General features: G+C 29.2%; 1 protein-coding gene across 9 annotated transcripts in view; it reads left to right on the top strand.

Moving 5' to 3' along the window:
• The window catches only part of LOC123264105 (potassium/sodium hyperpolarization-activated cyclic nucleotide-gated channel 2), a 251,655-nt gene that overhangs the window by 154,873 nt on the left and 69,777 nt on the right, over positions 1 to 27,005 (top strand). For all 9 annotated transcript variants that reach the window (XM_044727188.1, XM_044727187.1, XM_044727191.1 and 6 more), the window contains 2 exons: positions 993 to 1,336; positions 8,997 to 9,267. In XM_044727188.1, the coding sequence (XP_044583123.1) occupies positions 993 to 1,336; positions 8,997 to 9,267 (615 nt within the window). The remainder of the gene's footprint in view (positions 1 to 992; positions 1,337 to 8,996; positions 9,268 to 27,005) is intronic.

The following is a 27,005-nucleotide window of genomic DNA, read 5'->3' as shown; positions in this document are numbered from 1 at the left end:
AAAATGTTAATTATTGAAGAATGCCCATTGCATATTGTTAACTAATGATGTTTTTAACTATACAAGCTCATTCTTCAAATTTATAAATTTAAGACGTGTGTACATGACAACGTCTGTCGGGTCCACTAGTATATATATATATATACATATATATCTACATATTTTAGATATATTTAGATATATTTAGATTATATATATATATCTACATATTTTTTTTTGACAATTTTTAATTATAATTAATTTATAAAAAAAAATAAATAAAAACATTATAATAATAATTAAAATGAAATATTATTAAAAATAATATATTAATTTTTTAATAATTAAATATAAAAAGGGTTTATAAAAATATTTTCTTTACAAAAATTTATTTATTTCTAAATTCATTTATTTTGGGAGTGAATGCGGAGTGAATTTTATTATTAATAAAAATTAACTCCTCGGAGTAAATATCACTCCCGCTGGGAGTGAATCAATTAAAAATCATTCACTCCGCGTTCACTCCGCAAATTTTTTACAGTGTAAACTTGACACAAACCAAGACTATTTTAAGACTCTTTTAAGACGCTAAAAACAGCGAAAGCAGATTTTTGAAATTTAGTTCTCAAATTTGTTATGAAAATCTAAAAATTCTTGAATTTTTTTATTCATATTTTATTTATTTATATTTTATTATTCATATTCTTTATTCATATAAAAAAAAAAATTTGTCTTATATTAACAACAATTTTGATTTATAAATCGAAGATTTACTGATTAAAAAAATTTGTAAAGAAAACATATGAGATTGAGTACTAAAATAAACAAAAATTACTAATTATTAATTTTCATTATAATTAGAATCAATAATTATTTGTTGCAGTAATAAAATTCGCAGCAAATAGTTTAAGTAACATTTGCTTAATTTAACTATATCCTTCAATTTGATTATTATTGTGATTGTTAATTAAAATTTATAATTATAAGTAAATAATTAAATGAATGACTTTTAGGGAGGGAGAAGGAGGTGGCGTGGGCGGGCGAGCCGCATCAGGGGGTGGCAGGCGAGCCCCAAGTCTTCGTCTGGTGAACGGCAGGGCGACCACGGGGGTTGGTCTGCACACCAGCAGCACCGAGTCCGTCCGTTCACCCCATCAGCATCTCAACCAACCACACAGCAACAACATCAACAGTAGTTACAGTACTGGTAACAATGTGTCCTCCAGTAATCATCCCCGGCTGAATAAGGATGACAGCATAAAAATCAGTATCGAGAACACAAACACGTGCACCGACAGCCTCGTCACCGCGTTAGACGACGAGACTCTTCTCATTACCGATTTTCTTAACGATACAGGTGAGTCGTATCGCTTTTTATGCTTTTGCAACCCAATATTAGTTATCATTTATTAAGGTAGTACCCTCGCCAAAGTCGTTTTCTTAGGATTTTTTTTTAGTTCTGGCAGATTAATGTTCATATAATTCTGCGTCAATTGGCGCAATTTGAGAATTTTTAACCATCTAGTTTTCGACCCAAATCAAAATCTCCAACGTTATTCCAACGTCTCAAACGCAATTCCAACGTTTCCAACGTGTCCAACGTTATTCCAACGTTTCCAACGTCTCGAACGTGATTCCAACGTTTCCAACGTAACAAGCGTTAATTGAATGTTTTGAACTTTACAAATAAATAAAAATATATCTAGACATGAAAGACAAAAAATGTATATAATGTATAGTGATCATTCCACGCCAAATCGACCGCACCTTTGAACCCGTTTCCTTCCAAATTTTTTCAAAGTGGGATTCCTTCATTTAATGTTTTTAACATCCCACTAAGAAAATTGAAAATTTTAAAAAATCGGGAAGTTATGGGTTTAACCCTGTTTTTCGAAAATTGAGTTATCATCAAATCTTTACGTTTTGAGATTCTAGGCAGCTAATTTGACTTTTTCTAAGTGTTGTATTCTATTTAAAATTGTTGATTGTATGAGTGTAATTTTTTAACCAAGAGATTAGATCATAAATCAATCCATGATATAGCTTCCAATAAATAATTATTTGATTTTATCTATTTATATATTTATTCTGTATTTATATCTAATTATTTATTTTGTATTTATGTTAAACAATCTGTAAAAATGTCATGTAACCCATTTAAGTGTTTTTATTAATTATTCACTATTGAATCTAGTTTTTAACTCTCTTTTTATTTATTATTTTTGCAAATTCAGAAATAAAATGATTGATTATTATTTTTTAAATTGAAAATAATATTACGTTGATTATTAACAAATCTATACTAATAAATAAAGAGCTGGTTTTTTTGTCCGGTTATACTGCGAAAACTACTGAACCGATCGGAATAATACTTATGCCATAAGATGCAGCGTGTTTCGGAGAAATAAGGTTTTAGTATATGATATGTTGGTGATTACTTATTCGGAAGCTATATTTCTTTGACTTAAAAATAATGAATATTTATTGTAACTGAATTTAGTCTAATCGATTGTTATTTGTTTAAAATAAATTTTTTAATTCTATTGGTTATGTTTATACACTACGCAGATTTCTTCACTTATGAGACCTGCAATTTCTTTAACTGAAACTTTCAATGCTCATTAAATAGTATATTACACACCTAGGGAAGTAAAGTAAGAAATGTCTCAGATCACATGTAATTGTTGGCCGAGGCGAAGCCGAGGTCAACAAACATGTGATCTGAGGCTTTCTTATTTACTTCCCGAGGAGTGTATACTATTTTTTTGTCCGACGAAGGCGGAAAGCGGCAACTTAGTTTAGCGCAGCGGGACGAAAGTTGCCACTTTCCGCCCGGAGGGCAAAAAAATTTTTATTTTCATATCAATTATTATTCAATTTTGTAAAAAAGACACGGAAATGTTATAATGATTGCACATTGAAAATTACAATGAATATTAGCCAGAATAATTACATGGATAAAAGGACATGTCAATTCGATAATAGAATTAGGAATCTGTGCAAGTCAAAACAATAGTCTAATGAAATTTCAAGTCTAGATTTAAAAATGCAATTCTATAAACCGCCCATCGGAGCGGGCGAGTAACAGCTAGTATTATCTAAACTAAAAGACGAATAGTTTAAAACTATTTTTAACTTTCCGCTAAGAAAATCGAAAATTTTCAAAAATCGGGAAGTTATTGGTTTTACCCCGTTTTTCGAAAATCGAGTTGTCATCAGATCTCGACGTTTTGAGGTCCTAGGAGGCTTCCCTGACTATTCCCACGAGAGTGTCACGGTGTCTGTATGTATATATATGTGTGTGTGTGTGTGTGTTTTTTTTTTTTTTTTTTTCTTTTTTTTCCCTTAGGGGGGGGGAATCCTTTTTACGGATTCTAGGCATAGTTGTTTGGCCTGGATATGTGGCGACTTGACGCAGCGTCATACTAAAACTCGACACTAACGCCCCTACCCACTAAACCCTAAACCCCTTTTCCTTCTTTCCTCTAATCCCTCATGGAAACCGCCGTCAGGCATTACTTCGTGAAGGGAGGATCTAGCTACTGCTCTTCCTTCTGGTGGCTAAGGTGTTAACTACCTTCCTTCTATCTTCTGCTATTTGCTCTTCTTCTTTCGGTAGAACGCAAGTCTTTAAAGACTTCTGTTGCAAACGTGTTGGTAGGGTTCCAGGCAGCTTCTGATGACAACATTGCTTCCACTAGTGAATCTGGTTGCATTCTCTGGTTCAGGATCCTCTCCAGTTCTTCACGCTGTGGATCGAAACGAGGACATACAAAGAAGACGTGCTCCGCGTCTTCAGCAGCTCCTGGGCAGGACGGGCACTCCGAAGAGTCATCGTGCTTAAAGCGGTGTAGATACTCTCGAAAACACCCATGTCCCGACAACATCTGCGTAAGATAGTAATTGACCTCACCGTGATTCCGGTTAAGCCAAATGTCGATCCGAGGTATGAGACGGTGCGCCCACCTACCCTTCTCTGCAGCATCCCATTGTAGTTGCTATCGGCTTATGCTCTTCTGCCGTTCTTCAATTCTAAGTTCTTCAGGGCTCAGTGCAGTTGACCTTTTTCGTTGGTAAAGGGCCCGTCTTTCCTCTGCTAGAACTCTAAGAGATAGGATTCCAGCAATGACGCACACTGCTTCTTCTGATATAGTGCGGAAGGCACTAGCTACTCGTAAGGCACTCAGTCGGTATATTGGTCCAGCTTTTCTCCATGATTCTTGGGTTTCCAGTGCATCAGCCCAAATGGATATTCCGTAAGTGAGCACTGATGTGACTACTGATGACAATAGTAGCCTCCTGCTCTGTATTGGGCCTCCGATGTTAGGCATCAGCCGTGCGAGACTAGCCTTCACTACTGACGCTTTGGCACTGACATGTTCCACCTGCTGCTTGAAGTTGAGTCGTGCATCCAGCATCACTCCCAGATAACGGATAAATGGTTGTGATGTGATTTCTTGTTCTCCGACTCTCAACTTGATGGTTTCTACCGTTTTTCTGCTGGTGATGAGCACTGCCTCGGTTTTATGCTTGGCTAGTTGCAAGTTCATCATGTCCATCCACAAATTGACTGTGTGTGCGTGTGCGTGTGCGTGCGTGCGTGCGTGCGTGTGTGTGTGTGTGTGTGTGTGTGTGTGTGTGTGTGTGTGTGTACGGCCGTACGTAAACCTCTCATAACTTTTGAACGGCTTGACCGATTTTATCGCAGTTGGTGCCATTCGAAAGAGCTTGACTAAACTTAGATTTTGACCATAATTTGGATCGATTCGAACCAGTAGATTTTGATAAATCTAAAAAAATCTGTAAAAAAGAATTTTTTTTTAAGTGGTTTTTTTGGAATAACTTTTAAACCGCTCTATCGATCAACTCCAAAAACTAATCAGCTCTTAACCTCAAAAAACCATGTCGATTGCCGCTGATCCGGTCAAAATCGGTTGATTCGTTCGAGAGATATCATGCAGGAAAGAAAACCCAAAAAAGTGTTTTTTCGGAATTACTCCGAAATTTCTAGTTTGACTAATTGAAACTTAGAAATTCTTTATGAGGCTTAAAAAACTGCGTAGAATGCCGCCAACCGCGTAAAAAATCGGTTCATTCTTTCAAAAGTTATTGCGGTTTGAAAATTCAAAAAATAGTGTTCTATGAAACTTTTATCAAACTTTTGAGCTTACAGAGCTCAGAAGCATAGAAAAGGTATTTTTTGAGCTTGGAGAGCTCAAAACAACAAATAGATTGTATTTTTGAGCTCGAAGAGCTCAAAAACTTCGTAGGTGCAATTTTAAGCGCTCAAGTATTAAAGGAATTAGCGAGAAGTTGCAGGGATGGCCTTTAAGGTCAACCGTTTTCCTAATTTTTTATTATTAAGATAATATCAATATATTTTTTCGTATACTAAAGAAAAAAAAATTCTACTTTGATAGAATTCTCTATATTTCTTCTATGAGCGAAATTGATTCTGAAATAGGGGAATCGGAATTCTGTAAATTTTAACAGGAATCAAAATTCGTTAAATTACATCTATATAACTTCTGAATGAAAAGTGATAGCTTAGTTTTGTTAAATGTATCTTTGAACTCATGTGGTTTTCTTAAATTGACATCATACATAATTTTGCATGAGTTTCAGAAGGTCTTTATTGTTGAATAACTTCTGAAGTTGTATCGCATTTTGGTTTTATGAAACTACTACTGTAGTTTATAAAATTAACTTTATTTTACGCGACTCCAAGCAATTTCGAACAAATATTTTGTTCATAGTGCTTAAAAATTAAACATGGTTCTAATTTTTGCAATTATTAAAATTTGTGAATTATTTTTTAATTTTCAAAAGTAAAAATTCTCTTTCTGTTTCAATAACGAAATGGTGCCTTTTTAATTTTAACTTCATTGTTTAATATAACCACAGAATGGAAATTTTTATTCCCAGATGAATTGACTTTTCAGTAATTATTTTACATCCGGATTACAAAATATTAAAAAATGTTATGCATGTTTAAAAATAATAAAAAAATCATTTTTATCATACTCATTATTTATTATTTAATCAGTTTTAAAAAATAGCTTCCAAAAACTACTTAATTTAGAAATATAACAAAAAACTTTAATTAACTCACACAAACGTGGAGAACTGATGGTTGATGGTTGATAAAAGAATAATACGAGTTGATAGTCATACTTCCTATGATCTGTGAAATCATTTTAGTCAATGTTAAAAATTTAATAAGGTCATAAAAATTCTTACACGAAATAATAACTTTTTTTTTTAATTTCATTTTAAAAATGAAAACATTAATTATAATGTTAATATTTTTAGTCAAAATTAAACTCGCAATAAATCAATTAATGTAATGGAGTTTTTTAAAGTTAAGTAATTATAATGATGATGACTGATCAAAAATTTTAAGCAAATCAAATGCTAACATATTGGAGCATAATTAATAAAATAAATAGAAATTCATCATTTAAGATGATAATAACTTTTAAAAAAAAATACTATACAGTCATGTGTGTTCTGTTCACACAGAAAAAAATATGTTCTTGAATCAAATATATAATTTTGAAGAACTTCATCTTCTTGAGTAAAAAAATTCTTAAACTAAAAAATTTTTACTTGGTTTAAGTAAATTTTACTTTATTCAAGAATTTTTCGTCTAGATTCAAGGCAATTACACTCTTCAAAATTATTTTCTTGGTTCAAGAATTTTCCTCTCGAATCAAGTTAATTTTTTTTCAGTGCTTGTATTTGGGACTCAAATGAATGGGTTTGCGCACTCTTACCCACTGCGCACACTTGCCCTACATGACCCTTGCCGAATTTCATGATAATTTTGTTACCGAAAGTCAAATTTATGAGGTCACGTTTCGACTAAAATTTTATTAGTGTTTAATAGAACAGGATTTATCAACAATAAATTCAGCATTATTACGAATAATCATGTAATATATGAATCGATTCAAGCTTTCTCTAAATTGCAAAGTATAATAGTTACCTGTCGAGAGTTTTTAAATTTAATTTTTGAAATACGTCGGCGATTTTAAAAGTTGAATATTACGGACGTTACATAACATAAAATGAAAAGGATTTTTTTTTTTCAATCTAAAGAACAAATTTTGACAATTTAATATTATAATTTGTCCCAATGTTAAACAGAGTTTATTTAAAACAAAATAAATTCAACAATTAATGCAAGTACACTGGGATTGTCAGCGTAAACTGACATTAAGCGAGTTTTTTTTTTTTTTTTTATTAGTTTACACTCATCACAATTTTATCCTCGAAAAAGTGATTAAGTTAACTTTAGCCTAATTTCTTCAGTCTCGAGTATTGTTACGTTGAAATAAAAAGTCATAGCATATCACCATTAAATAATAGTAGCAATGCGTGTGTTTCCTCATCGCGTATATCTTAATTCGTCAATGTTATACTTGTAAATTAAGATTAATGTGCAGAATAGAGATACTAGACCTTGGATCGTTCCTGATAATGCAATTCCGTAAATTGACGGAATCCATGTACCAACATTTAAGTATTTCCGCGTTTCTATGTTATTTTTTTTCTTTTTAATTCAAGTTCAACTGCTTAATTACTCATTTATTATTATTATTGAATTTTTTTATCGAGAACAAAAATGGATACCTCATTTTTTTACACAAAAAAGCTCAAAACTTTTATCAATAAATTGAATTAAATTTAAACACATATTTCAACAGTTTTTTTTTTTGCTTTTATCTAAAAGTTTAAACAAAGTTGTCAATTAATCAATTTAATTAAACTCTAGTGAATGTTTGGTGAATACATTCATGTCAAAAATTAATTTCCAAACAAAAAATTTTAGGCCTTGGCTATAAAAAAAATTCTCAATAGGAAGTAAAGAATGTGTAGATAGATAAAAAAGAAAAAAAAAAACAAAACCGTAGGAAAATCAAACGCTAAAATACTACACGGAAAAAAGTAAACTGTAATATTTACTCGGATCCCGGTTAATTTTTATAGTTTTAAACAGTAAAGCGAACATCGGGGTGGCAAAAATATAAATATTACAGAACTTAATGTAGAAAGTATAAAAGCCACAATTAATAATTTAATATCCAAAATAAGTGTTTAGTAGCTGTCACTATAGTAAATAACGACTCTTTCATCTTAAAAAATTACAGTTTCAAACAGTAAAAATTGCCATTTCAATATATAGTCCATATTCTGAGGAGAAGGGGAACTCAGATAAAAGAGAAGGGGGTCTCACTCTGGGAGAATTTAACATTTGAAACAGTAAAAATTATACTTTTAAAATATACATTTTATCAGTCCAAGCAAGTCAATAATTACAGTTTGATTTTTAGCGTTGCGTTTAAAATTTACCATTTTACTTTGTAAATATTGACGTTGCTTGTATTAGAAATTTACTAACTTTATTTTATACTTTTTACATATCATAAGATCATTTTTTAGGTACAAAATGATAAATATCAAAATCTGAATTCTTAATTATTATACTTTAACATTTTAGACCTTTACATAGCGAATATTACTGTTTGAAATAGTATTTTCTTCCATGTAAAGAGTAAATTGTAACGTTTAAATGGTAAATATTATATAGTGAATAGTAAAATCACGGTTTTACTGTTTGAAATGGTAATTTTTAGCAGTTGATCATTACTTATTATAAATCAACTGTTATTTATTACAGTTTACTTTTTTCCGTGTATACGAAAAGTATGAAGGTTATAAAAGTACTTGCAGGATTTTCCCGTTCAATTGACCTATCGTTTTTACGATCTGTAATACCCAGACTAGACTCTGCTCTGTTTCCAATAAACTATCTCACTTTTAAACCCATTTGAGACCCAAAAATTTAACCATTAACGACCTAAGAGTTACAAGTACACTTTTTACTCAGCCATTTATTCATTTTGATGTACAATATACTATTTTTATCTTCCCATAAATGAAAACTTAATCGAAATTTCACAATCCTGACGGCAAAAAAAAGATTTACAAAAATAAAACGTTTTTTTATTCAGGCAACGAGATGAATTACAAAGGAAGCGGTAAAGTTCACTTCGGAGTGGACGACGTGTCGCTCTATGGCACGCCAAAAGAAGAATTGGGCCCGGGTCTCCCGGGCCAGGAAGTCAAGCAGAGCTTCCTAAAAAATCAGCTTCAAGCGTTGTTCCAGCCTACAGACAACAAATTAGCGATGAAACTGTTCGGGAGCAAAAAAGCCCTTATGAAGGAACGAATTAGGCAAAAGGCTGCAGGTCACTGGGTCATACATCCTTGCTCCAGTTTCCGGTGAGTTCAATTCCTGTTCTATACATGATGTAACACACACTAACTCTGCCAACGGCAACACTATGGACTACTTGAATTTTTATTTGTCCTTTTTATGCTCACCGTATATTCCAGGTATACCCGACTGGGAATATAAAATCTACGGCATTTACAATTCACCTACAATAAATACACACACATACATATGTATATAAATATATATTAAGCTGCCCAGTTCTGCGTTATTTTATTTTCCTGTTCTGTTTAAAATCATCGGGCATACTCCGAAAAAAACAATAGATAAAAGTCCAGCCCTTCATTCGAATTTAAAAAGGATCCTTGGAATTTTACAACGTTTGCCATAAAAATAAAATGAAATGTGTTTTTCTATTTGTTACTTTTTTTGAGTCGAGTTTCAGACTTAAGGGTAGATTAATCATGATGTTCAAGTACTTACAGGGAACCTTTTTAAATTTTTACTGGGTTATTTTCTTCCGAGATTCTTTCCATAAATCGTAAATTCTTTAACAAAATTTCCGTTTTATAATTCAGATATTTAACTTATAATGCACTGCATCTTAATTGAGACAGAAAAAATTTAGACTTGCAATACTTGACATGAAAATAATAAACAATTTTTCAAATTAGAAAACTTATTTGATTTTTATGAGAAAAATTATCATAACAAATACAAAATATATAAATAATAATAAAATTGTCGTAATAAGTAAAAATATATTAAAAAGCCGTACAGTAAAGAAATATCTTAATTCAAAAGATAAACTCTTAAGTCAAGAAAATGATTTTAAGGAGTTTTTTGTCTTGAATCAGGCTGAAAAGTTCTCAAACTGAGAGCTTTCTCTCGGTTCCAGTAAATTTAACTTAATTCAAGAATTTCTTGTTTTAATTGAGGACGATAAAACTCTTCAAGTTGATTTTCTTGTTCCAAGAGTTTTTCTCTTCAATGAAGTTAATTTTCTTATCAGTGTAGTAACAGGAACTAAAATAGTGTATTGTTTACCAAAATCAATTATTATACACGGAAAGAAAAATATGGAAATCGTTCCTATAATTTGAATGAAATTTCCTTTACCATTTTAGGAGCGATTACTTAGGTTATGGGGATTTTACCCATAATTTTTGGGAAATGTTTCTATAATTATGGGAATGGTTCCTATAATTATAGGAACGATACCTATACTTATAGCTGTCATATTATCGGTATGATTCCCATAATATATAGGAATAGTTTCTACAATATTATAGGAATGGCTTCCATAATTATAGGATTAAACGCTAGATATTATAGGAGCCATTCACGTATATTATAGGAACCATTCCTATAATATTGAAGTAATATTTTTTCACACAACAGTACAAGAATCACTTTTCTAATCTATAGAAAAACGATAAAGTTTCTGTGACGTTGAAAATTTTATGTTATTACACTCGTAATAAAATATTTTATTGATCATTCGACTAATTTTGACCAGTTTGAAGCATTTGAAATTATTAGTAATTTAGATCATTTTACTTGCTTCCCAATAACATTATTCCATGACTCATGATGCGAAGCATCAGAGAGTGCTTTACGATCAAAAAATTTTTTTAGCCTCATTTTGGCAACTATTTTTATTATTATAGCCTTGTTAGTTCACGGAATCAAGATATTTTGCATACTATTGTCGAGATAATTTAATGGAGATTAATTCTATACTTTTTAAAAATTGATTTACTACAATAGAAATGGAAAAAAACATCAAAATAAATCAAAAAATTTTCCTGTCCGTCATGTATGAAACCCCGAAAACACTGTAATTTGTGAAAAAATCCATTATTTGAGTTTAATTTTTTTTTTTTAAATTCGTCTTGAGAATTGTAGGTCACCGAATGCGAATGGCTAGTTAATTTAGTGTCATTTAATTACAATTCATAAAAAACGAAAACCACAAGTCTGTATATCTATATATATCCATGTAAAATTAATATGGATGGTGATACATCTATATCTATAGATATTATGTACATTTGTCCACCAGGGGCGCCTGTGCATTACCTTCCTAGTACAGCTGTTTTTTTAGCGGTTTTATATATTTTTTTTTTTCACATTCTTTGTTTTATTAATATTTCATAATTAAATGAGCATTATGAGTTGTGCACTTTTGGATTTTCCAAACTTTTTTTTTGAAATATGTAAAGTAACTAATATTGTTCATATGAACAATACACTGATAGAAGGATTTGTTTATAGTTAAAAATATTTGTTAATATTTAACAAATCATTTATTAGAGACCACTTTTTAGTCCTTAACAAATATTTCTTAGTATTTAAAAAGATTTATTAATATTTAATAAATGAATATCTGATTTATTAAATACAAACAAATCATTTTAAATACTAAGAAATATTTGTTTGATTCTAAAAAATGGTCTCTAATAAATGATTTGTTAACTATTAACAAATATTTTTTTAATACAAATAAATCCTTCTATCAGTGTAAAAGTTACATTCCTAAACGGTGGATTGTATGAATAATGTGGAACGTATGTATTGTAAATGAATAATTTGTTTTAAAAATAAAATGAAATTGTAAAAATAAACAATGAATTTCCATATCTATTTTGCTCCTGTAATTAAGGAGCTGAGTTTCAAAAGGGTATCTTCATTTTTGATTAATCGAGACAAAAAACTAGATATCTTCAATAATAAATATTTGTATTGAACTTTTTTTAATTTAGCTATAAAGTGCTATTGGTTATGAAGCTGCAATTCGATTTTCATTTATAAATCCTTATAATTCTCGAAGTATTTAATATTTAAAAGTTCAGAAAACTGGTATTTTAAAATATGAAAAGATACCCTTTTGAAAATCAGCTCCTCAATTGTATAGCAAGAAAATATCCCTTTTATTAGAAAAACTTTAGAATTGCAACAATATTTTTCAATATTAATCAACACAATTATAACTGAGTTCGTATAAACGATTTAAGATTAAGTACACACGTGAATTAAAATTATGAAAAAGAAATTTTTTCACTCTAGTGAAAGATCAAGTTTCATTTACAAAACAAAATTTACTAGCAAAAAAATATATAATAATTACTTTATATTTTTGAAGTGATTGCTTTATTATTATGAAAATAAACATTTTTCTATTATTGTGTGCGTCATTCCCATAATAATGCAGTGATGACACACAAACAATATAGGAACCATAACCATAATATATTTAAGCTATTCCATTATTGTATAGGAACTTTTTCAATAAATTATGGGTATGGTTCCCATAATGAGCATAGGATTGATACCTATAATGATCATTTTATTATAGGAACCATTCTCATAATGCTTTGGAAAGGTTCCTATAAATTTCTTTCCGTGTACTTCCTTGTTAGGTAGATTTCTATAGAAATCTAACTATTGTAGCTGGTCTCATGTTGTAATTTTAGGAAAATTTTATCATAATATGTTTTATTTCATCGAGTAATGTCGAAAAATGGCATTGGCTCAAAAATTTATATATGTATTTATGTATGTATATATATAGGGGAGGGGGGGGGGGCAAAATGGGGTACTTAAGAAACCGTTATGATTTTAAGGACTTAAATATGCTGATTTTTCTCGTTTTCAGTCGTAATTGAAGGAAAATAATCAAATTTCAAGTTGCCGTAGAAAAAAAATTTTTTTTTTTTGCGGGCAAAATGGGGTACCCCCTGAAAAAGTGAAAAAAAAATTTCATTATCCGAAAATGAAATGTCGTTAAAAAAATAACATTTTCTTATCGATAAGTCTACGAATGAACCCAGAGAGATGAACAAATCACCCAAAAAAGAAACATTGTTATAGTTGACGCAATATACTCCTAACAAAAATTGAGGTAGCAAAAAAAATTTTTTAATTTTGTAGTAATTTTTGACGGGTTTCGCTTGAGTAAAAATAATATCAAGATAAAAAAAAAAGAGTTCCCTTGAGAAGATTCTAATTTTTGGATCTCCCGGTGAAAAATTTTTTAGACATAGTTCTCACGCAATTCCAAGCAATAGCACGAAAAAAAACATTCGTAATTTTTTTGCACTCTCTTTCTTGGTTTAGGGATTCAGGAAAATTTTTTCAAGTTGAATGATCTTGTAGGCCTGAAGATCTTACTTTTTAAATTAAATATCTCACAAGCCCACCAAATGATTTTGAAGAAATTGGCGGCCTCTGACTTAGTTTTCTGAGCATTGATAGTTAAATTATGACATCAAAAATTATCCGAGAATAAATTTCGAAGTTATTTGAAAAATACATTCTTTTAGAATGGTTAGTTTACACAGAAAAAAAGGTTCACTCGAGCCAAGAAAATATTTTTCTTCCTAATTATTTCCTTAAGCGAAAAAAAAATTTTCTTTTTGACACAAGAAATTTCACTTATTCCAACAAAATTAACTCTCTTGTTTTAAGAAATATGTATCTTGATCCAAGAAAATTTATTTAAGTCAAGAAAATCTTCTTGTTTTGAGAAAATTCAGCTTCTTGCTCCAAATATTAAAAAAAATGATCAGACCTGATCATGCCTGTTCATGTATGATCAGGCCTGCAATTAGACCTTCTCATGCCTGTTCATGTATAATCAGGCCTGAAATTAGACATGGTCATGCCTGTTCATGTCTGAAGCGTTAAATACGCTCAGGCCTGATCATCCCTGTTCATGCTAAGGACCAAATATGGTAAAAAAAATTTTTAAATATGTTCAGTATATGTACATTAATTTCGATTAATAAATTTGTAAATTATCAATAAACGGCATATTTTACTATCCAATAAATAAAAGTATTTTGATTATCATTAACAATCTACCGTAAGGTAAATTTAATTAAATTTTCTAGGCATGGACCGGCATAAGCGTATTTAACCTTTCAGACATGAACAGGCTTGATCAGACATGAACAGGCATGATAAGACCTGAGCGTATTCAATCCTGCAGACATGAACAGGCCTGATCAGACATGAAAATATAAAAATAGAAGTAAATTTTCATTAATATTTTTATTGATTAACATATCAAATGGGAAGATCTAATAATGTTGAATCATTTTTTTTCATTCAATATGTATAATTGTACGCTAAAATAATATAAAATGGGTATCAAATATTCAAGAGAAAAATTTTCTCAAGATGAGAAAATTTTTTTCTCAACTGAAGTAGGTGGCACTGCTTCCCTAAAGTATCTAAAAATCTTGATCAAATGTAAAAATTTATTGCATCAAGTATTTATGATAATTTGAATTAAGAAAAAATTACTTCCACCAAGAATAGAATTTCAAGAAAAATTTTTATTTCGGGCAACACAACTTCAGTCTTCCTTCAGGCACCTGAAAAGTTTCTTGAGCCAAGAATTTTGTTCTCCAGTCAAGAAATTTTTCTTTCTATGTAAGATTTTTCTTCGACACATTAGAGGTTTACACTTACATACACACACGCCGACAGATATCCTCGTAGGAATATTAAGAACTAGTTCCTAGGACCTTAAAAATGTGAAGATCAGATTAGAACTTGATTTTCGAAAACTGGCAAGGAACCAATGACTCCCCGATTTTTTTTTTTTTTTTAATCATTCATTTGTAAAGCGAGAACTTAAAAATTTAGAAAAATTAATCGTAGATGTGAAAAAAAATTTATTACGATGCACAATGACGATAAAAATTACTGTAAGAAAAGTTAGAAAAAAAAAATTTTTCTTGTTTTTTTAATTAAAAAATTTTTTTTTCTTTTAAATTGTAGGAAATGACATTAAAATATATTTTAGGAAGCTGAAAGAGCTTTTTGGAGAAAAAAAATTTTCTTATGAAATTTTGGGGGTACCCCATTTTGCCCCCCCCCCCCCTATATATATATATATATATGTGTGTGTGATATCACGCGCCATGTCAGCAGGATTGCGCTCACAGTTCTCAACCGATCTTTATGAAATTTTGTGGGCTTATTCTGTGGATCAATACCAAGATCAAGTTCGAAGATGAGCAAAATCGGCCGGTTAGTTTACGAGTTGTGGGTGTTTGAAAATTTTTTTCATTTTCAAAAAATTTTGTATTTTTTATGACAATAATCTTTCAGATGTAAAAAATAGATAAAATCTATCAAATTTATCTTAAACTTCATTTAATAACCTTCAATTTAATCTATTATTTGTCTAGTTTTGATGATTTTTTTAATTAATTCCGTGAATTTAAAAATTTTCAAAAATTTTTCAATGAACGTATTCCAGCCCTTTTTCTTTAAATAATTTTTAAGCTGTAAAAGATAGCTTGAATTTATCAACTTTATGTTAAAATTCACATAATTATCTTCAATTTGATCTATTATTTGTTACCTTTTGATACTTTTTTCAATTTATTTCGGAGTTTGGAAAATTAAAAAAAAAAATCAAAAATAAATTAATTTTTAGCTATTATCATCAAATGACTTTCATCTGTTACAAATCTTATTTTTTAGGAAGATGTCTTTGAATATCTATTAGTTGTAGTCGGTCTTATATCATTATTTGTAAGAATATAATAAAATATAAATTTTAGGACATTTTTGCCTTTTAATAACGAGTTTTTTTTCAATATTCAAACAAGAAATCTACCTATCTATATCGGGTATGGCCGAATGGCGTTTTTTTTTACTTTATCGTAGTGAAAAAAATTTTACAAATTAAGTGTTACAAATTTTTTTTTTTCTCGCAGTATGTAATTCCAAGAGAAAAATCTCGATTAAAAAAAAATTTGAATTCCCTGCAATTCGACTTAAGCAAAACCGCTAAAATTAAGAACTTTTAAATAAATAGAAAACAGTTAAGAATGACAGTTATATATTGATACTCTGAGCCCGGAAGATATATGTTACAACACAGGATTTATAACATCCTTTATTTTTTGGAAGCAGAAAACGGTTACGGTTTTAAAGTAATAACTCTCGTGTTATATTGTTTGTTACCCTGTGGCTCTCCCCTGTCTGACCTCCTCCATTCTCTTTTCTCATCTCATCTCATCTCATCTCAACTCATCTCATCTAGTTTCTCGCCTAGTTGATTCAATACCACACTACATACTACGTACCACTGCACAACATATATGATATTCTTGCTCAAATTGAGATAAAAACTCGGGCAGCAGATCAACCGCGTTGTTATATATCTGTCCTCTGGTACTCGCAGATATTGATCTATTAGAGCATTACAACTACTGTCAAAAGTTCAGTCCTTTGGGATCGCTCATATTCTACGTTCAAACTTTATTTTAGTTATTCATTCAATTTTCATTTATAAATTACTATTTTAATTGGAAAAATTATTTTATTTTTTATGTTATTCGTTATACGAATTTTAAATTAATTCTTTTCACCTGGGAGTAACCTATTTTTCATTTATATTGTTTACGATTTATTTTAATAAAATTCTTTTCTCTCCCGATAGAAATTCTATCGAATCATTTTATTTTTATTGTTTTAACCACATTTTGTTGTTATATTTTCAATTTTAGAAAAGCTTCTAACGTTCAATTATAGGGTTTTGTAATTTAAAATTTTTTAGTGCTCGATGGTCCTTCTGCTCACTAAAAACTCTTAAATATTGATCGTTAAAATAACTATTAAATTACCATTTAATAATTATTTGTTTTTTTATGGCTCTACCTAAAGGTAAGATTATCTTAACTGTTTAATAAAATAACAAAAGCGTGCTATGCCAAGTTCACACAATTTAACAAAATTACTTTAGCGCTTCCGTTAAAAGTCTTATTTAATTACCGTCCTGGTTACAGCGACACTAGTTTTACCGTTCATCCAGTTTATTATTCTTCCGGCGACAATTTGAAATAATTATAAATTATTAAGTAATCATAGTCATAGTCATATTCATTGTGATAAACATAAATTGGATGATTTTTTTAAATAATCAAAGTATTACTGCAACTGCCTGATGATTATTTTTGATAATTGTTTAGTTTGGTCATTTTTTTTTTTTTTTTTTTTTTTTTGTATGAAATATCAAAACATTAATATTTATAAAATTTTTTTTTTCTCAAATTATTCTTTTTTACAACAAATTTACGATAATTATGAAAATTTTTAAAAACATTTTTTAATTAGTTTTGAAGCTTGTAAGCAAACAATTTTAGCCGATATATTTAATACATTATTGGCACGGTATGATTTTGAAAATTATTATTGTTAATAAGAAAACTCAATTTCATATTTGACAAATACAATTTACAAAAACCTTCGAAAAAAATTCTTCTCGGTTTCGAAGTGCGATGAGTAAATTCTATATTTAACTTTATTACATTTCAGATACTTAGCACTTAAGCTATACCGAGAACCAGATCAACAAAAATGTAATGTCGACCAAAAATCATTATTAAAATGTGTCTGCATTAATCTTGCGATTTCGGGTATTTTTCCAAATTCTATGAGTAAAAAACAATTTAGATAAAAAAAAATTAATTTTTCTAATTAATTCCACTCTGGTAAACTTGAAAAATAAAAATATGTGGTTGTTCAAAAAAAATTTAATCATAATTTTATGGATTAACAATTATTCTTATTTTTATTTCTTAACAACAGATGGCGCATGATCTAAAATTAATCTCGTAATTAGAGCAGTGGAAAAACAATTTTTAATATTTTCATTAATCAATTCTTACAATTCTTCCTTCAATAACAAAATTTTGACCAACCAGCAATAATTATTCCCCATCATAGCACGTAATTTTCCAAATTACCCTATTTCGGTAATTAAAGTCCCGAGATTGATACATACATGCAAAATTTATATTTCGTGCTAATAAAAATTTTGAAACTGTACAAATCATTAGTTACCAAAAATACGGATTATTACGATTACTGACGAATTTATTTATAAAAATGCTAATTAACATTAAAAATAGCCCGTTATCTCTAGCGTCAGGAATAATAATAATAACAATGATTGAATGTTACATTGTTACACGGTCAAATTATTATAGAACGTGAGGTGAATAGTGTAATACCGAGGGTAATACATGTATGTGTGTGAGGATGTCTAAAATTCTACTGGATGGTGGACTGGCTGGTAGCTAGCATATATATGTGTATATATATACTGACAATAGCTTTCCGCTTAATCGGATGATTATTATGAGATCATTTCAACAGCTGACCAACTGGTGTATGTGTGCTGCTTTACTTGTATGTGCTAGAGAGAGAGAAAGCCCATACGCATATACACCGATACATGCTCGACATAATAATAATACAAACACACAATACCTTATAGAACTCGCACGTATATAGTCCAGTGTCTTTATTCTATCCCATAATTCTCATCTAGTTTAGTTTAGTGTAGTGTAGTGTAGTGTAGTATAGTAGTATAGTAGTAAAGCTAATAATCATGTCTAACGCACCTTCATTATCAGTGTACATCCATGTCATCTAACTAATATACTACACAAAACTTGAATCCATTAAATCTATATTATATTGACAACCGTTAAATCAATACTGTTACAGCGATACTTAATAATAATAATAATAATAATAATAATAATAATAATGTTGATAATGGCTTAAAATATTTTTTCCACGAATTTATTTTACTCATTTAATATTTATTCCAGTTAAATCACTGTGTTAATTCATGTATGTAATCGTTTGTTTGTTTGTTTTTTTATTTTTTTCCATCATTGCTGTGTCAATGTTTATTATTGATATTAATTGTCCATAAAGAATGATGTAATTTAGAGATTTATAAATACCCAGAAAAAAAAATAATCTTTTCAAGTTATAAATTCATTCTTGATAATTTTGAAAGTTATTAACCCTTCGTCACTCGCGTCTTTTTTAGTTTCTCGCTCGCACTATAGTGAGTCTCTATAGGTTGAGTAGTTGTTAGGCGGCGATCTGCTCATGACGCGAGTGATGAAGGGTTAAACTTTTATGATTAATTTTCATTTCTATTAGAAAAAAAAAATAGTCGTCAAGTTCATAAGCCCAATTGATGGGAGTAAATAGAGTTACATGGGTTAATATTTATCCACAAATCCATGAAAGTGACGAGAGAACCACGCACATAGTTTGACGTAAAAGTTGTAATGTAAATCTGTTTAAATACTTTAAATGCTTTGATGTTTAATAAAAAATCAACTGTAAGGTAAATTTTCAATAACGGATTTAATGGAAGTATTTTACTTATATTTTATTTAAAAATAAAAAAAAAAAAAAAAAACTAATCCGGTAATTAAGTAATGAGGCTTAGAAAAACACTACGCACACATATTTTTTTTTTTTTTTTAATAAATGGAAATCGCCCATCTACAAAAAAAATTTTCGAAATTTCGAAATGTAAACAATATAATTTTAAGATCGTCATTTTTTAATGTTAGAAAATTGAAAATAAAATATTCTTGGTAATTGTTTGAAAATTTTTTTCTTACAGAATATGTAAAAATTAAAATCTGAAACTGTAATTTTTCCAGTTTCTTTATATGAAGCGCCACGTTATCATGTAAAGTATAACTTTGTATAATTCTTTTTTTCAGTTCTGTTAAATTTTTTGAAACGATTAAAATAATTTACAGTGATTTTAATGTAAGGAGAAAAAAGGAATAGTCTATATATCTGTATATACGTGAAGCATTGATATTATTATTAACTATAATCAATAAAGAGAAGCTTAACGATAAGTTATAAAATTAAAAGTTGTTATTATAATAAAATAATTGAATTATGGAGAGAATTTCAGAGCAAATATTACCATGAATAATATATCAGAAATTCGAGATGGCTAATAATAATTATTTTGTTTCTAAATAATGTTGAATTATAAAATGAAACATACTTGACCTAATTTTTTTTTTTACTCTGAACTTCGTGATAATTTTACAAAAAATATAAAATTAGATTTTATAAAAAAAATAGCTCATAATTTTTAGTATCTTGAATATTATATTCTCCTATCCTATATTTTAGTTTATAATAACTCCTAATTTTATTAATTAGTTTGAAAAAATAATAATTCCTATAATAACATCATCAGCAATGACCTTTCCAATCAATAATTTTCAATATCAAGTAATCAAATAATTTTAATTGTAATCATTCGAATGAATAATTTACAATTTAATTAAAAACCTTACACATCAAGTAATTTATATTTTTAATGAATGATGGAAAATTCAAGTGTAATAGATACAGGACACATTTATAATTAACATGAACAATATTTATTTTTCCGCTTTCAATTAATAATTGAAATAAAAATAAGAAAAACGCATAACACTAGTAACTACCAATTTAAAAAAATATAAAATGTAAATTCAACAGATCAGATTGTGTAGCATCATCAGAATTTTATCTTTCATAAAAAATCAAGAGCAATATAAAATATACAATATAAAGCATAAAAAAAAAAGTGTTATGATATGTTATGTTATTCTTGTTATGTGGTTTGTAACCGTTTTGCTGGGTCAATTAAAGTGTCACATCACAAGTGCACTCGTCATCTATAGCTTAGTGAAATATTGTGCAACTTGGTTGTCTATCCATTCAAGACTCATTTCATTGGATTTAACAATATACATACATCGTGTTTACTTTAAATCCATTAATTTATCATTTGCATTCTCGCGACAAGTCGTCACGTTTTACATTTAAATATATACAATTATTTCGCTCACGTATAACTAAAATAATATCAAACATCGAAAAACCTTTTTGAAATTAATTTACATTCTTCAAACAATTTTTATCTGATCGATTGCTAGCGCAATTTATTTTTATTTTTATCTGTTGTAAGTTTTTATTGAAAAGGAGATGCGTGTATTCCCTCGGTGCATTTACATACCCTATTTGCAAATTTATTGACGTAGGAACATTGTGCTTGGAACTTTTCTTAGGTACTACCCACGAGACACGAAAGCTGAAAAAACTGGGAGAGTAGAGCTGGAGCAAAAAGTAAAATGATTGATCAAGTGAGTGATTGGATATGCATTGTAAAAGCAAGTGGATTTACGGAGTAGAGAATTTAACTCAAAGAATAACTCGGTTCTTAGAATAACCAAAGTGGTCGCTGATCGGCCTTCAAACATATGTAAAAACGTTTTTACTACACACACGTTCAACGTCACTTAAAGCTTCTTTTATTTGTGATATTCAAACACACATTTTTCCTAAGCTTAATTTATTTTATTTTTAAATTCATCAATAACATCCTGTATTTTGTTTCACTGAAAAACTTTACTTCTCTTTTTAACTAAAAATACGCTTCTCGTGAAGAAATATTTTTGTTTCAGCTAAAAAGTATATGAATAAAATGATTCGTCAGAATTTGATAAATTACTTTGTTTTTATTTATTTATGTCGCTTTTTTAGAGTAATAAATATTTTTTCTTGTTCAAAATATTTATTAGTCCAAATCTTTTTAAATTCCAAAAATACTTCTATCAATATAGCTCGAAAAAATATGTAAAGAAATCAAAATTTTTGATAGCTAAAAATTATTAGGGTCAAAACGAACCCTCGAATTCTTGAAATAAAATTTTTCTATAATGAAGAATATATAGGTACCGCAGAGCAATTTATACTCTATTATTTCGGAAATTAAACAGTTTTTCTTGAAAGGAAAGCATCAAAATATGAAATCAACCCTACGAGTTTTTCCTCAAATAATTTAACTAAATTCCCTCTAGTAATGCTATTGTAAACTTGATCTATTTGTTATGTTTTCGAACTATAAAAATTTTTTTATTCCAAGATTTATTATAAAAAAAATTAAGCAATTATTTTATTTTTATTGGTAGGGGAGGAGGGGGTCAATTGAACCAAAAAAAGTTTAGCAATTTTTTATTATTCGAATTAAAACTAAATAGAAATTTTTTTATTTTGAGATGGTAGTTTATTATGTCTACTATCATTATCAATCCATAAATTAGTCAAGAAACAACGTGAATTCTTAAAAATTATTAATTTATGCAAACGCGTCGAATGGTTCAATTGACCCCCACTTAGGGGCAATTGAACCCCTGCCTGGGGTCAATTGAACCAATAGTATTTAAACCTCAAACCCAAACTTTTAATAATTAATTTATAAATTGTTACTTGTTAAGGAGGTTCCACGGCAAGAAAAAGACACCAATAGGTTATGGCTATTGGTTTTTTTCTCACGCACTAGTGTTGCCTTTCTTTACAGTCTATAGTTTTATATAATTTTATGAAAATTAATAGTAAACATTGAATAAATAAATCATTATATCACTATAAACTAATTCAAGGATTATGAAGTATAACTATATGGGTGATTCTCTGTAAGGATGTTTTTCGCTGTCCCAGGCACTTTTTTATTGGAAAAATTGTTATTTTGTTAATAAAAAAAATTTGTTACGAAAGTAAATAAACATTTCTATTTGGAGCATTTAAAACTAAAATGAAATAAATTATGGTTTTTTTGCTATAAATTCGTAAACCACCAAAATAACAATCCCCTGAGCTGTCCCATTTCTAAAATTGAAACTTTAAGATTAAATTTTAAGTTATTCGTCTATAATTTATCATTTTATCCATAATTTTTATAAACTTAATTAGCTAACTAACAATCTTCTTCAATAAAAAGTACCGAAAATGAATTTGTTTCATTAAATTCATTAAACCAAAGTGTGTCCCAGGTATTTTAAGAACAGTCTCCTGCCAGAAGTTCAAAGCTTAAAAAAAAAAACTCAGCTCACTATTTTATGTTCTGTAAGGTTTATAAGGACCTACCTAGCCTTGAGTTAATAACCATAGGGCTGTTACCGCTTTATCGCCATTTTATTTAGTGTCAAAGCACCGTTTGTGCTGGAAATATGTGTCTGGGCCACTTCAAAACTCAGTCCCCTGGCAGCTATTTTTATTTATAATTTATTTATAAAATTGGATCCATAAGTCTTAATATTATTCTAATTAATGTAAACATTCATTAAGAACTTCAAAAGTTGAATGCATTGAAATAGTTTGCTTGATTTTTCTCAATTTGATAAAAAAAAACAGTCCCCTGGCAAACAGTCCCCTGTCATGTTATATGGCAAAAGATACACAAATATCGAAAAAGCAAAAATTAATTCGGCTGTTTATTTATTATGATTAAGCTGATAGTTTTGTAGCTCTTATTAATTTTTAACTTCCCGCTAAGAAAATTGAAAATTTTCAAAAATCGGGAAGTTATTGGTTTTACCCCGTTTTTCGAAAATCGAGTTTTCATCAGATCTCGACGTTTTGAGGTCCTAGGAGGCTTTCCTGACTATTCCCACGAGGGTGTCACGGTGTCTGTATGTATATATATATATATATATATATATATATATTATATATATATATATATATATATATATGTGTGTGTGTGTGTGTGTGTAAACCTCTTATAACTTTTGAACGGTTGAACCGATTTCATCGCGGTTGGTGCCAGTTGAAAGGGCTTCACCAAACTGAGATTTCCTGTTAATTTGAACCGATTCGGACCGATAGATTTTGAGAAATTTGGAGAAATCTAAAAAAAAATAGGAAAAAAAATTTTTTCAGAAGTGGTTATTTTGGGATAACTTTTAAACGGCTCTACCGATCGATTCCAAAAACTAATCAGCTCTCAACCTTGAAAAACCACGTCGATCGCCGCCAATACGGTCAAAATCAGTCGATTCGTTCGAGAGATATCGTGAACGAAAGAAAATCGAAAAAAGTGTTTTTCGGAGTTACTCCGAAATTTCCAGTTTGACCAATTAAAACTTAAAAACATTTTATGAGGCTTAAAAAACTGCGTAGAATGCCGCCAACCGCGTAAAAATCGGTTCATTCATTCAAAAGTTATTGCGGTTTGAAAATTCAAAAAATAGTGTTCTATGAAATTTCTATCAGACTTTTGAGCTCAAGGAGCTCAAAAGCATAGAAAAGGTATCTTTTTGAGCTCGGAGAGCTCAAAACAACACACAGATTGTATTTTTGAGCTCGAAGAGCTCAAAAAAAGCGGCCAGGTATAAACGGAATTAGCGGGAAGTTGCAGGGATGGCCTTTAGGGTCAACCGTTTTCCTAATTTTTTTTCTAATAAAATCAAAAATAATTTGGTCGGACAATTTTGTACAGATTTAAGACGTCCTTACAGAGAATCACCCATATACAACTACTGCAATTCAAATTTTATCAATTAATTCGAAAATTAAAATATTATCAAACAATTTGTCAACAGCCGAAAAAAAAGTTTACATAGGGTAAAAGATCCCATTAGTGGCGGGGACCCCATTACTGACACTTTCTTTGATTTTGGTACTTATTCAATTAATGAAATCATTAATTTCAATAATGATATATATTAAATATATTATTTCTAATCTTTAACCCGTCAGAACTCACGTAGATTTTAGTGTCTCACTTGCACTACAGTGCCGTTCTATAAGTCGGATGTTGTTGCGTGAGCAAAATGCTTATAACGTGAATGCTGATGGGTTAAGACCTTGAGATCAAAAAAATTTTTAATTTTTATTCCAAGTAGAACATTTTTTCATTGAAAGAAAAAGTGCCACTAATACGGGTTAAAGGTGCCACTAATGGGGTCTTTTACCTTACTTAAAAATACAAAAATCTCAATTTTTCAAAATTTATTAATCGCATTGATTTCAAATTTTGATCATATCAGAGTTTAACATATTAGAATCTAATTTTAAGAAGATAAATGTTTTCAATTTTTTCGATTTTTTAAGTCGAATGGTTCAGTTGCCCCATGGTTCAATCGACCCCTTATCCCCTACGCCTAAAACAAAATTGTTGAAAATTGCGGAAGTTTAAATTTTTGTAAATACATTTTAAACATTCGTACACAGTAAAAAAATTTGCATTTTTCACACAAATCGTGTGTTGCGATATATGATGAATGCCCATATTTATTTAGTTTTTAGGTAAACGCATAATGCATTATATACAAAATTTGTACACAACATTTTTTGACTCAACAATTATGGAAAATTTTTTACAATGTACTCATGAGTAATAAAAAATCAAAAACATTACAATCTTGTATTTTTTATAATTATAGTTCAATTATATTAACGTATGAAATTTTTTATAAAATTTAATCCAGGTTAAATTATGTTCTGTGGTACATGATTTTTTTTTAATTTTTTTACAATTTTGTATTTAAGCTCTATTTCTTTGTCCTTAAATATACAGCCTATGTCGTATGAACATTTATTCTACGGAAAGTAATTTCCGGTGATGATCTTTTTTCATAGAGAAAACAGCGTAATAAAGTATGAGAGTAAATAACGTCCGAGAACACGAATCCGTTTTTTATCTCTTTCATTATTATTAAAAATCTAAATTCAATCTATAAATTTTAAAATGAAAATTTTTTTTTCCTTAAATATAATACTGGATCAGATTTTTAAAATTTAATAATTTAGTTGGTTACCTAAGTTCAGCGTCCCCATTTTGCAGAACTAACTTTTTTTTCAATAAAATATCGCTCCGACTCGAGTGAAATTGTAAAAGTTGAAATCAATTTTAGATGATAAGTAAAGGCTTGAAAAGATTGAAAGAAAATATAAAATAGTAATGGAAATATTTTTTAAAGCATTAGAGTAGTATTGTTGAAAAAATTATTATTTATTATATATGAATATATATAGCGACTGTATAATGTGTTATAGAGCAGTAAGTTGATCTGATTCTCAAAACTCTTGTATATTACAGTAGCATCTAGTTCTACCATGGCCTAGTAAAATATAAGAGTAGAGTAAAGTAGGAAACTTATACGTTTTGAATTCTGAGTTTGGATTATTTAAGCACTTTTTACAATCCCTGGGTAGGATGTTCTATCGTGAATCGCGGGAAGAAGTTTCCACCATTTTCTCTCACTACTTGAAGCATGCACGAAGAAATTACAGTGGGAGCCAGAAGAAGAGTAAGAAAGAAAAATATAAAATGAGAGTTTATATACCCAGATTTTCCACCCTTTACCCCCGTTCTTTTCCAATTCAGTAATCGGAACTATAGAAGAAGCTGTTGTTGTTGTTGAAGTAGTAGTTGGTGATACCAGGTTTCTTCAAATATTTTTAAAAATAAAAGCAGATAAAATAGACTAACTTTATTGCGGAAAATTCAAGTTTGAATTATTGATAAAAAATTTGGAGATATCTTAAAAAAAACGTAGAGATTTTGAGATGTTTTCATAATAATTCTAATTTCGCAAATATTTACCAATAAAATATCTACAACACTTGATATAAAAGCTCCCCATACTATTTTTAGGGTTAGGGGGGGGGGCAAAGTGGGTCCCCTAAAATTTAGAAGGACTCAAAATTTTGGGGGTGAAGTGGGCCTCCTGAAATTTTTTATAAAAAAGGTGAATAATAAATCATTTATACTTTTGATAATGATTAAAAGTGGTTTTTGTCAAAAAAATTGTCATTGATTCTAAAAAGTAAGAAAAAGAAATAAAAAGAACGGTTCGTCAAATTTTGCCATATTGCTTTTTCGTAAAAGGTAATGAGAAACAAAGACTAAAAGAAAAGAAATGTCAATAGGTTCATTCACAGTGAAGTTACACGCTTTTTCATCTTAAAAAATAGCGATTATTGATGGAACGATTTTATTAAATTTTTTTTAAGTCTATAGCTTCGCTGAAAGTTAACCTTTAAAAATTTTTTGGTATTTTTTTTTTTTTTTTTGGAAAATATATTTGAAAACAAAAATTTTCTATATGATACGTTTCCGGAAGATCAATTTTAAAAAAAATGATGG

The sequence above is a fragment of the Cotesia glomerata genome, linkage group LG4 (genome assembly GCF_020080835.1).
Source record: "Cotesia glomerata isolate CgM1 linkage group LG4, MPM_Cglom_v2.3, whole genome shotgun sequence".
NCBI classification, from domain to species: domain Eukaryota; kingdom Metazoa; phylum Arthropoda; class Insecta; order Hymenoptera; family Braconidae; genus Cotesia; species Cotesia glomerata.
The sequence above is the reverse complement of the archived record's forward strand: the minus strand, read 5'-3'. Positions and strand labels throughout refer to the sequence as shown.